The sequence below is a fragment of the Enhydra lutris genome, unplaced genomic scaffold (genome assembly GCF_002288905.1).
Source record: "Enhydra lutris kenyoni isolate GAN:26980312 unplaced genomic scaffold, ASM228890v2 scaffoldscaffold16, whole genome shotgun sequence".
Classification (NCBI taxonomy): domain Eukaryota; kingdom Metazoa; phylum Chordata; class Mammalia; order Carnivora; family Mustelidae; genus Enhydra; species Enhydra lutris.
This window is the reverse complement of record NW_019154100.1, coordinates 26,888,441-26,901,181: the sequence shown is the minus strand read 5'-3', so window position 1 is coordinate 26,901,181 and position 12,741 is coordinate 26,888,441. Positions and strand designations below refer to the sequence as shown.

Below are 12,741 nucleotides of genomic sequence, written 5' to 3'. Positions count from 1 at the left end.
TCTTTTTTGTAGCGTGAAATTTCTCATATTGAGCCTTATTTTTAAATGACTGATTCTTTTTTCTTTTTATTAACATGTAATGTATTATTTGTTTCAGGGGTACAGGTCTGTGAATCATCAGTCTTATTCAATATATTGATATGCTTTCATCCTTATAAATAGGAAGGAGTCTTACAAGGGTTTCCACAAATCAGTAACTCTGAAATTTTTAGATAAAACATTTTTTAATTCCATTAGAAAGAATTTTAATATGTTATAAAAATGTCGTATCTTATGGTCTAAAAAATTAGTCCAAAGAATCTGAAATCTTAAAGAGATTTTCTTTACACCTAATTTTATGAGCTAGGGATAGCGCTCCTATATTAAAAATTTATCTAAAAAAGCAGTCTTCAGACATGTACTTAGGTAGTTCAAATTCTGATTTGTACTCCAAAGTAAACGAAGCAGTTGTAAGTGAATGGGAAAGATAATAACTCTATGGATAATATAATCCACATACTTTTGATCTGTGACTTTTTTTTTTTTTAAAGATTTTATTTATTTATTTGACAGACAGAGATCACAAGTAGGCAGAGAGGCAGGCAGAGAGAGAGAGAAGGGGAAGCAGGTTCCCCGCTGCCCAGAGAGCCCAATGTGGGGCTTGATCCCAGGACCCCGGGATCATAACCTGAGTTGAAGGCAGAGGCTTTAACCCACTGAACCACCCAGGCGCCCCTGATCTGTGACTTTTTGACTATTATTTTAGTGGATATTGATGAACACACACTTGATTTCATATTTTTCTGAATTCTGATTCTTAATTATTTCCTTAATTATTCTATGAATCCCATTTAAATTTTGCATATTTTGGTAGATTACCAAGAAAATTAATAGCAGCCACAATTATATATGTATATGTTTTTTTGATATAACATAGAAGCTTTTGATTGGACTCAGCAGAGCCTTAGGTATCTTTTGGGTCATATTCGTGAAGCATTTCCTACATGCGTATCACTGTTCTCTTCTTTGGTTTCAGATAGACCTATTAAAGACATGGTAGAACTCTCATGAGGCTGTTGGAATTTCCATTTCAAGAAGTAGAGTTAATAAAGGCAAATTCAAATTACCCTAATGGTTATTCAGTTTTTGCTTGGTGGCTTTCAGAGTGACTTGCCAGTTTACAAAGGGGCGGAGAGACCAACAGATGGTAAACCTGTGAGTTGCAACCTCTGCTTTTGCCCCCAGTTTCATCACATGAGTCACTGTATCAGTCTTTATAGCCTTGTCTGCAAGGCTTCATTTCCCTGGGAATTCTGTGGTCCTACTAATAGGAAACTGACCATTTTTGTCTCTAAGCATGGTATGAACAAATTTTTTTTTTTTAAAGGAGATGTTATATTAGCCTTAGAGATCACCAGTACTAGCATGTCATTGATCAGTCCTTTCTGAAAAGAGTGATAATGGGAAGTAAGAAGATAAGCTCTGTGAAAGGAGTATTCTAAGCTAACATTACTAGTAACCTTTTAGTTACTGTAGTGATTATTTTCTTAAAAGGTTATTGTTGTTTGATATACCCATGGAATTCATAATAATTTTTGCCAGTAAAAAAAACAATGAAAGATTTGAAATTCTAAATTTTCCATGTGGAGGGGAGAATTATTAGGATATGAGAAATATTTCATTTGTATATTTCTTTCACAGATCTTTTAGGCCAAGATTCTAGCTAGGAATCAACCTTTGAAAGGACAGAAGGCAGTTCTTTGCTAGATCTGAAGGGAGTTACCAGTTGCTCTACCAAAAATACGTTGTGCACAGATTCCCCATTTGATATCTTTGAAAATTGAATCCATCTTGGACCTTGGCCATTTGTTACTGAAAGTACAAGAAAAACGGGACTGTGGCTATGTTTCATAGAATCCTAGGATTGGGAGGGCCTTAGAGATGACCTAAGTTTTTCATGTTTTAGAAGAGGAAATTGATACCCGACGAGGCTTAATGACCTAAGGAAAGTCACAGATTTGCGGTACTGAGATGTCATCACAGACTTCTGTAACCTATACCATGCGTCTTAAAGTCAGTATCAGTGTCAGACTCAACATCTAGGTACCTGCTGTAGCACAAAACCATTTTATTTTATATTTATACCCCAGTTAAGTTTAGGTTTCTCTGCCTTATTAGGACACAATCAATGCTTGGTTTCAGTTTCCAGGTATACTAGTGAATTTTTGTACTTAAAATTTTTTAGAATAAAAAAAAGATGTGTTGGCAACTCTGTGTCTTTGTATCTATTATATATTCTCTAGAAACAGAGAAAATGGCATCTAACTTTGTACAAATGTTAAGTAAAATATAATTAAATTGTACTTGTGGAATAATGAGTTCTGAGCCAGTAATAGGTCTGGGAACTGAAGCTCATTTATAGACTGTTTCCTAAAGCTAAGTACTCAGCGTACCCTTCAGACAGCCAGAAATGTCTGCAGGATACTGGACATCATCTAGAAAGATACAGGAAACAAAACAGAAAGCATTCTCAATCTTTATACAAAATTAAAGTGCATGAAATACCAACGTGTGTACGAAATATTAAATACAAAATATTATAAGAGAATATTTTATGTGCAAAATTTTTAACCTTCGTAGGATCAAATTTATTCTGAAAAAAGAAACATGGATACATTTACTCATCAACTAGTCAAATGCTTATATTGGCTCTCTCTAAAATTTTATATATGTTTCAATATCAGTGTGCTATTTAAAATATACTTTAATAATATTGTTTTGTTTATTGAGTAAAATTGATCCACCATGGAACTGAAATTGGTGCTTTACTTTTAAACTTTATTAAGGAAAAATATCTGTGATTTTATAATTACTGTGATTCCTATAATGTTATTAAAACAACTTATCTGGTAATTCTATGATGAATTTGTGTATAATAAAAATTTTATCAAAATGTTTTTTTTAAAAAATGACAAACTATATCGATGCTATTTCCATTGGGTATATTCCACAAAAATTTTCATTAGATTGGTTGTTTTCACTTGTTAGAGTTCCAGTAAAATGCTGAGATAACTCTGCTGTAGTTCTAATGACATTTCTAAAAATATTGAACACTTGGGAAATTACTGAATAATCTATTATTCATGACCGTGAATATATGATTTCTAATTCACTTAACTTTTGCCTTAACCTTCCAATTTTTTGTAGGTATCTAGTATTTGTTTATGATCATTCTACTGGCTTTTTTTTTTTAAGGATTTTATTTATTTATTTGAGAGAGGGAGGGCACGCACAAGCTGGGGGAAGGGTAGGAGGAGAGAGACAAGCAAACTCTGCACTGAGCATAGAACCCAACACGGGGCTCAGTTTCAAGACTTCAAGATCATGACCTGAGCCGAAATCAAGAGTTGGGTGCTTAACTGACTGAGCCACCCAGGCATCCCTCTATTAGATTGTTTTACCTAATTTTGGACTCTCAAATGTACTAGAAAAACCTAAAGCATTCAGTTGAATGTCTACAAGGTTTCTCTGTATTTGCTGAGTTCCCAGAGAAACAAATTTTAGCATTTGATTTTCTTGGGAAAAAAATTATTTTATGTTTTACTTGGTAGGAATAGAAATATGCAGGTTAAGAGTCAATAAGCTTTAAAATTCTTGAAGAGTTAATATAAATGGAAAGAAACTTTATGTGGATTTATTTGAAATTCCTAACTTCTCTCTCAGGGATTTATGGCATTTATTGATAATAGTTCCCTGATCTTTCCCCTGGAGAATGTAGATCATAAAGTATTGGCCTGCAGAGACCATCCGGTTACATAATATTACTGTTTTGGGGGGATTATAACATATTAAGATACAGGAATTCAGAACACTTTTTTCCTCTAGAGATTTACAGGAGAGAGACAAGCTTATGGAATGGATCTGAAACAAAGCTAATAGATTTGAATTTAATTAATTTAGGTGACTGTGAGTACACTGAACCTAATGAGATCTGGTACTTGGTTTTTCAAAGACGGATTACTCACTAGTTCTTTTTCCTCCTCTACTTCCCACAGGAAACCAGTTTCCTCCAATTGCAGCACAGGACCTTCCTTTTGTTTTAAAGGCTGGCTACCTTGAAAAACGCAGAAAAGGTAAACTGTAAGATTCTACTGAAAAATCTAAAAATGGCTTTATCCTTATATAAAACATGTATGCAGTATACATATGGAGGCAATATGTTCTTTAGGGGATTGAAGAGTTTTAAAACTGTAGGAAAATCGGAATAAAATCGGAATATCCCAACCACAAAATATAGTTTTTAGCTCCTAATTTTTGATTAACAAAACATTTGGTCAGGTGTTTGTTTAGTTGCCATTCTTGGTTATTTGTGAATGACTCAGGCGCTGCTTCCTGCCCCTTAGAGGAAGGCCGCGGGCCATGACACTATTCTCAAGGATGGGATTTCTCACTGTTCTCCCTTCCGGCTGAGCAGCAGGTTACCCTGCGCCTGACCTGGTGGACGCCATGTCTGCTGTGGTTCTGATCAAGCCTGGCATATTGTCTGCCATTTTCTGTTATCCATTCAGTGTTCCTCTCCATTGGCTGTGATAATCGGGAATTGACCATATGGCCTCACTCTTTCAGCACCAATATATAATGGAAATGAAATATAGAGGTGGTGTTACTGTATGGGAAACAGAAAGCAGGAAGCCTCTTCATTACCATTTTGCTTTTCTCACGAGTAGTCCCTTTGGGCCTTTCTGTTTATATTCCATTTCTTAGTTGCTTGGTTTTCTTAGATGAATTTTAAAGCTGAAAGAGATAATAGAAGTAGTTTAGGTCAACTCCTCACCCCCCCTCCCACCCCGGCCCTTTTATAACAGATGAAAAAATGAGACTCAGATGAATCCGTTGTCTCAAAGCTGTGTCATCACATGTCCTTTGGACAGTCCCTGTCAGGAAAGTGTGTTCGCCCCAAGTGTAACAGTCCTATCTCTGCGTCACTTTATTCCTTTTAACTTTGTTTTTGTTTGTCTCTTGGAGAAGAAGATACAAGTGAATTAGTCATAGAATTTTAGAGCTAGCAGAAATCTTAGAAATCAGGTCAACAAACTTTTCCTTTTATAATAAGGAAATGACGTTACATATGCTATATGTGTAATGTGTGTTATCTGTTCCTTTTCCTCCTTTATTGTAGATCACAACTTCCTGGGATTTGAATGGCAGAAACGCTGGTGTGCTCTCAGTAAAACAGTGTTCTATTATTATGGAAGTGATAAAGGTAGTATTGTTGTTCAGTCATCAACTTCTGCTGTAGGAGGGCATTAGGGCCCATTTTATACCCCCATTTTAGCAACAGAGTAAACTGAAGACAATGGGAGAAAGAATAACTGAGAATTTTAATAATTATAGTCTGAGACTAACTTACAATTTTATTTATTTGCCAAATGCTCCAAATTCCAGAATGCCCTTAAAGTTAGCACAATTAGGAAAGAGATGAAAATCGATGTGGCTTTTCATTTTAGGAAATATTTATCATCCAAGTTATCATAGAATTTCGAGAAAAGTTGAGATCATTAGGGCTGTGAGAGTTTTGAAGGGAGAAAAAGGTATTTTATTCTTTCAGGTGTTTTTTTTTTTTTTAAAGATTTTATTTATTTATTTGACAGAGATCACAAGTAAGCAAAGAGGCAGGCAGAGAGAGAGAGAGAGAGAGAGAGAGGAGGAAGCGGCTCCCCGCTGAGCAGAGCCCTGGGCTCGATCCCAGAACTCTGGGAACATGACCTGAGTGGAAGGCAGAGGCTTTAACCCACTGAGCCACCCAGGCACCCCTTCTTTCAGATATTTTTAAAAGAAAACTTTAGATAAAATGAAATCCGTGTCACACCTTCCTCAGCTTCTTTCACGGATTTTAATAACAACAGCAGACACCTCCATAGAGATTCCTTTTCTGACCCCTGCAGCTGGTTTATTTATTATTATTTATTAACTGGTCTAACTCCAACTCTGTGAGGGAGGTACTATTATTAGTTCTATTTGTCTTACTGTTTGGAAAACTGAGGACAGAGAGGTTAAGTAACTTGGTCAAGGTCACAGAGCTGGTAAGTGGCAGATGTGGGATTTGAGCTCAGGCATAATGGTGGAGTCCATGCTCTAACCATTAACGTAGAAACAGTAAGATGCATTTTGTAACTTTACTTCCTGATTCATACATCTCTTACTCAGAGCCCACATAATTTCAAGCTCAGTATTTTAACAGATAAAGCCATAAAATATTGAAAAATTTAAAGAATGTTAGCTTTCTTAGTTTTGCTTTTTTCTAGGAACAGCAGGTCAGAACCTGAATATTGTAAAGTAAAGATAATATAGAAATCACTAGCATTCATTTCCAGCAAGGACATAGAAGTCCAATATCACTGAATATAAGCTTTCCTGTGGAATCGTTTACTTATTGGTGTTGTTTGGAAATTTATGTTTCATTTGATATCACTTGCAGTTTTGGGGCTTTTTCCTTAGATATGTAGATATGATTATTTTACACATTTCAGATAAATTTGTATGATATGATTATTTTACACATGTAGATATGATCATTTTACACGTTTCAGATAAATTTGTATTACGTAGGTGATGCTAGAAGTTGGTCTTATCTTTTGGCTAATGGAGTTAACAAATTAAGAATTAATTTAGTGGCTAGTTTGCAGTCTGCCACTGATTTACAATATGTTCAAATGTAATAATGGCAACAGTGAAGTGTAAACTACAAATAACTCTCAATAGGCAGCCTTCTTTCTTCTGCTCAGGGTAAGTAGGTGATTTTGTCAGAAAATTTAAGCCGAAATTCAGTTATGACTACCATAGGTCATAAACATGCATTATTATGACAAATATAATTTGGTACACCATTGTGAATTGAGATCAGGATCTAACTTTTCCACAAAGAAATATCCTCTATATCATAAGAACAGGGGAAGCAGGTTTCATATCCCTGTGACTCTGGTTCAGTTAGGTTTCTCATTTCTAATTTCTTTAAGCCTCAGTGAATACTAATGTTTGTTTTGTCCACTCCTCATCCTCACTGATAAATAACAACTGTTATGTCAAAGATTAGCAAGAGTTTTCCCCAAATCTAAGGGATATTTGTATTTATTTCAAATAAATATGTTTATTTCAGTAAATAAATTCTAGTTATTTTACAGAGGGGTATTAGTTAAATTCCTATTTCTGTTCTTATTTGATGAGAACTTATGGTAAGAATGTTCTTCGTAATTTATATTTGAATTATTTTGTGGAACATTCAGCCACCTGTACCACCACCGCTTTTTAAAAAATTACTATTCTAGTGTTCTTTTTTAATGTAGATGTTTGAGGATCTGGTGTATATTTCCATAAAACTTTCCCCTGTTACTCTGAAGTCTCCACTGAGAGTTCACGTCTGTTTTTAGTGGTTCTTTTGGCTGCTTCCTTTAAGAATTTTTGGCCAGTTCTTCTTTTGGGGACTTGGGGGGGGGGAAAAACCCTATCTTTGGACACTTTTTAATTGCTTGTTTGGCATGATTCTAATTTCCTTCCTTTGTATCCTTTTCTTTCTAGGAAGATGTCATGTGAAACTTTTATTTTCTTTTGTGAAACCAGATAGCTGATTTGTACAGCGTGGTTTACTATACATATGAACCATTTGGCTAAACTTTAGAGCTATTTAGATATATGAGAACTGTAATCCTCCAACTAAGTAGGATTTAGATAAATGGATTATAGAGGCACAGAGGAGTTGATACCACTTACTGGGTTAAACTGTTCTTTGTTACTGTTTGACAGATGCATAGTTCACATTTTATAACTTACTGTGTGTGCCAAAAAAACATTTGACCCATCAGGATAGTAATGGCTTAGAAAGAGTAGTTCTAGCCTCTAAGGTAAATAATGCACTTACCTTTGTACCCATAAATAATATTTGTATTTATTATTCATGGGCATTTGTAGCTCTTAAGTAATATATACTTATGTATTTTATCACTTTATGAAATCACATCCATCCTTTTATCTCTTTCTTCTTCCTTTGATTGTCACAAATCCTATTCATCAAACTTCTTAGATTTTTAGCTATTCTGGGTGCCATCAAAATAGCCATTCATTCACTCACTCATTTATTCACTTTTTTATTGAATAAATATTTATTGGATACTTGGTAGATACTAGGCACTGGGGATCTGGAGATAATCCTCCCTTAGAGATACTCACAGTCTGAGTTTTGTGGGTGTCCGTGAGAGGAAGGGGAAGTCATGGGAATAGAGGAGGGGGCAGAGTAAGTAAACTGATCATCTCAATGCAGTACAGTATGTGATTTAAATATGAGACCTTTGGATAACAAGGGACAGTAGCTAACTGCCTACAGGAGTTAGGGAATACTTCCTCATGGAGAGGACTCTTTATTGGGCCTTCGAGGAGGAGTAGGAGCTTGTCAGATAAAGAAGGGTAAAATGGGCCTTCCAGGCAGGGGAACAAAAGAGATTCTGAGCTGTAAAAGGCCTCAGATGATGCCAGAGTTGGAATCAAGTTAGAGCACAGAGTGAGTGAGGGAAGGGGGCCCACAGGGCTAAAGAAATGGGTTTGAGTCAGATTCAAGAGCCTTATGAGAATAAGGGCCTTGCTAAGTATTTTATCTTTTGCATGACCTTTAAGCATAGGGCTCTATGACCACATTTGGTTTTCAGGAAGTAATAGCGATAGGATTGTGGAGGATGAATTCAAATGAATAGAGGCTGGGTGGGAAGGACCGTTTAGAAGGACACTGAGCTAAGCTAGGCAGGAAAGGTCCTCACAGGGCTACTGCTAAGAGTCTATTAAGGATTTAGTGCAGAACTTTCTAGCTCCAAAGCCATGCCCTTTCTACAACTTGGTTGTTATCCACCCCTCCAAAGTGCCTGTAAATGGTAGCCCATTTAGGAACTTGTTCCAAACTCATGGTTTTTGTCTTGTATTTTTTGTTAAACCTCTGTATGACCTTGAATCAGGATTCTGAACCTTATCTCTTCCCACTTTTAAGAGAGAAGTGGTTAGTTTGTAGTATCTCTTTAATTCCCACTCAACAGGTTTTGTTGCCCCTACCTCCACTCCCCAATTAAAGAAAATTCCAGTTGTCATACAGTATGTGGCAGCTGCAAGTAGCTTTGGTCTTATCTAGTCTTTTAAAATGTACATCAAAAGTTATTTATTATACCATGTGTTTATAATTTTATTTCATTGTAGTATCTTTTCAATATATAATAAACCTCACTAGAGAATTAGACCTAATTTGTTGCATTTCTGTACACTAACAGAAAGAGAAAAAAATCTTATTTATAAGTGTATCAAAAAGAATGAAATATCTAGGAATAAATTTAACCAAGGAGGTAAAAGACCTGTATATCAAAAACTATAAGACATTAATGAAAGAAATTGAAGAAGATGTCCATACTACACAAAGAAATCTACAGATTCAGTGTAATCCCTATCAAAATTCCCATGGCATTTTTTTAAGAAATAGAACAAACAATCCTAAAATGTGTATGAATCTACAAAAAAACAAAAAACCAAATAGCCAAAGCAATCTTGAGAAAGAAGAATAAACCTGGAAGTATCATGCTCCCTGATTTCAAACTATATTACAAAGCTATAGTTATTAAAATAGTATGGTATTGGCATAAAAGCAGATAAATAGAGCAATGGAACAGAGTAAAGAGCCCCAAAATAAACCACACATATATGGTCAATTAATTTATGGCAGAGAAGCCAAGAATATACAATGAGGAAAAGACAATCTCTTCAAAACACGGTGCTAGGAAAATTGGACAGCCACATGCAAAGAATGAAACTTGACCACTATCTTACACCATACACAAAAAGTAACTCAAAATGAATTAAAGACTTGAAAGTAAGACCTGAAACCATAAATCTCCTTGAAGAAAACATAGGCTGTAAGCCCCTTGACTTTGGTCCTGGTGATGAATTTCTGAATCTGACATCAAAAACAAAAGTAAATAACTGGAACATGTCATTAAAAAGCTTCTGCACAGCAAAAGAACCATCAGCAAAAGGAAAGCCAACCTACTGAATGGGAAAAATATTTGCAAATAATCTATTTGATAAAATGTATAAAGAACTCTTATAACTCACTAACAACAACAAAAAATCCAGTTAAAAAATGGGTGGAGGATCTGAATAGAAATTTTCCAAAGAAGACATACAGATGGCCAACAGGTACCTGAAAAGATGTGCAGCATCACTCATCATCAGGGAAATGCAAATCAAAACTACAATGAGTATCACCTCACAGCTGTTAGAATGGCTGTCAAAAAGCAAGAAATAACAAGTGTTGGTGAAGATGTGGAGGAAAGGAAACACTTGTGCACTGTTAGTGGGAATGCAAATTAGTGCAGCCACTATGGAAAACAGTATGGAAGTTCCTCAAAAAACTAAAAATAGAATTACCCTATGATCCTGCAATCCCACTTTTGGGTATTTATCTGAAAAACAAAACAAAACAAAACAAAAACCAAAAACACTAACTCGAAGAGATATACACTCGAAGAGATAGACACCTTGTGTTCACTGCAGCATTATTTACAATAGCTAAGACATGGAAACACCTGTGTCCACTGATAGGTAAATGGATAAAGAAGCTGTTTTATATATATATGGTTTCACTCATGAGGAATGTAAGAATAGTGCAGAGGATTGTAGGGGAAAGGAGGGGAAAACAGAAACGGAATGGGAAGAAATCAGGGAGACAAACAATGAGAGACTCTTAACTATGGGAAAGAAACTGACGGTTGCTGGAGGGGAGGGGAGGGGTGAAGGGTGGGGTTACTGGGTGATGGGAATTAGGGAGATGTGATGAGCACTGGGTGTTATACGCAGCTGATGAATTACTGAACTCTACATCTGAAACTGATTGTTATATATGTTGGCTAGTTAAATTTAAATTGAGAAAAAACAAGCTAGCATGGATGTCTGTCCAAAAAAAAAAAAAAAACCAAAACTGTGACATATATATGACATATATATGACAAGTCAGGTTGGCTTGCAATAAAACAGCACACTGTTTGATTTAAAAATATATCTATAGATCGGAGATATGTGTAGACTGAAAGTAGACATATTTCAGGTCAAACTGTGTACTGCTGTGTATCTACATAAATCTATAGATGGTAGGTTTTCTTTGAACACCTATGTGCCAGGTATCCTTAATGCAGAGTGGTGTAATACATTGGCTTGGAGGAGTGGGCACAGGGGACTCATAAAATGGGATGATAGGCAGGAGCCAGCTGGCTGGGACAGTAGGTGAATGAAGGCTTGGGAGCCAGGAAGGGGGGCGTCAGGTTGTTCCATGCCCCAGACAGAAGTTTGGCCTTTCCTGTGAGGCACAGTGAATGTTTGCGATCGTGGAAGGTGAGGAGGTGGCATGACCGACTCCGACTGCATGTCGGAAAGATCGTGTGGAGGGGCGCCAGGGTGGCTCAGTCAGTTGGGCATCTGCCTTTGGCTCAGGTCATAGTCCCGGCAAGCCCCAGGGCATGATGCTCCCTGCTAGGCGGGGAACCTGCTTCCCCTTCTCCCTTGGCTACTCCCCCTGCTGTGTGCTTTCTCTCTTTCTGTCAAATAAATCTTAAAAAAAAAAAAAAAATCATGTTGACAGTTGTGAGGAGGAGGTGAGAGTGGAAGAAAGATGTGTGCTGAAGCTGAGAGCCCAGGGAGATTGCTCAGCGTGGTTTGCGCGTGATGGAGCTGGGGGTTCTTGCATACACTTTTAGCCCCTGTCATTTGCGTGAATAGCAGGAGTGCTGTCTATTCTCTAATGATCATGGGAGGCTCCAAGAGGATCATATGTATAGGATAGTAAGACCCTCTGTGTAATGTTTATCTTAACAATAGCCATATGCTATGTTAGTCTAATAGGCCATATCATAATGATCTGATTTTCAGTTGTAGAAGAAAACAGTAGGTATAGCCAAAAACAAAACAAAACAAAAAAACCCCAAAAAAACCAGGGCTTTAAATTCCCATTCTACAACATGCCTGTAATTTATTTATTCTCCATTCACCGCTACTTCATACTACCTTGTTTTTTTAACCAAGTTTATACCTGTGGTTGAAAATATGTACAAATACCACTTGATTTTTATGCTTGCAGTGTGCTTTTATTTTTAAGGGGGAAAAAAAGGTTTTGGAAATACCTAAAATTTCCTGCTATCAGATCATATAAGCCACACTGTTAATTCTAACTAAAGTGTTTCCCTTTGGACTCATAAATATTGCCTGTGTTTATTACTCAGAGCCACTTGGGGCCCTCAAGTAACATATATATATATATATATATATATATATATATATATATATATATATATATATATATAGCATATAGTATTTTTTACTTAAAATAGTAATAATTTGATATTTTCTCACAGTATAACTCAAAACGCCAGAAGTATATTTCAAGTGGCTGAATTAGCATTGGCATCTGTATTTCTGGGAGCTGTACAAACAAGGAAAAAATATTTTTACCTGAGGGCCTAAAGCAAGTTGTTAATCAGTTTGATGAAGTTTAATGGAAAGGTTTAGTATTAAGGAGCATATTTTCCTTTTTCCTACTAATAAGCATTAATACTTATGGAAATAGCAAGAGTTATTCACTAAGGAGAAAGGCCATCTTAAATATAAAAAGCAGATGTTACCAAAAGTTTCTTTCTTTTTTTTTTTTAAAGATTTTATTTATTCATTTGAGAGAAGAGTAAGCCAAGT

The 12,741-nt window shown here is 36.0% G+C and overlaps 1 protein-coding gene across 2 annotated transcripts in view; it reads left to right on the top strand.

The window, feature by feature from the left end:
- Positions 1-12,741, top strand: part of LOC111147284 (src kinase associated phosphoprotein 2) — a 163,756-nt gene that overhangs the window by 92,881 nt on the left and 58,134 nt on the right. For both annotated transcript variants that reach the window (XM_022503242.1, XM_022503241.1), the window contains exons 5-6: positions 4,035-4,112; positions 5,159-5,242. In XM_022503242.1, coding sequence (XP_022358950.1) covers positions 4,035-4,112; positions 5,159-5,242 — 162 coding nt within the window. The remainder of the gene's footprint in view (positions 1-4,034; positions 4,113-5,158; positions 5,243-12,741) is intronic.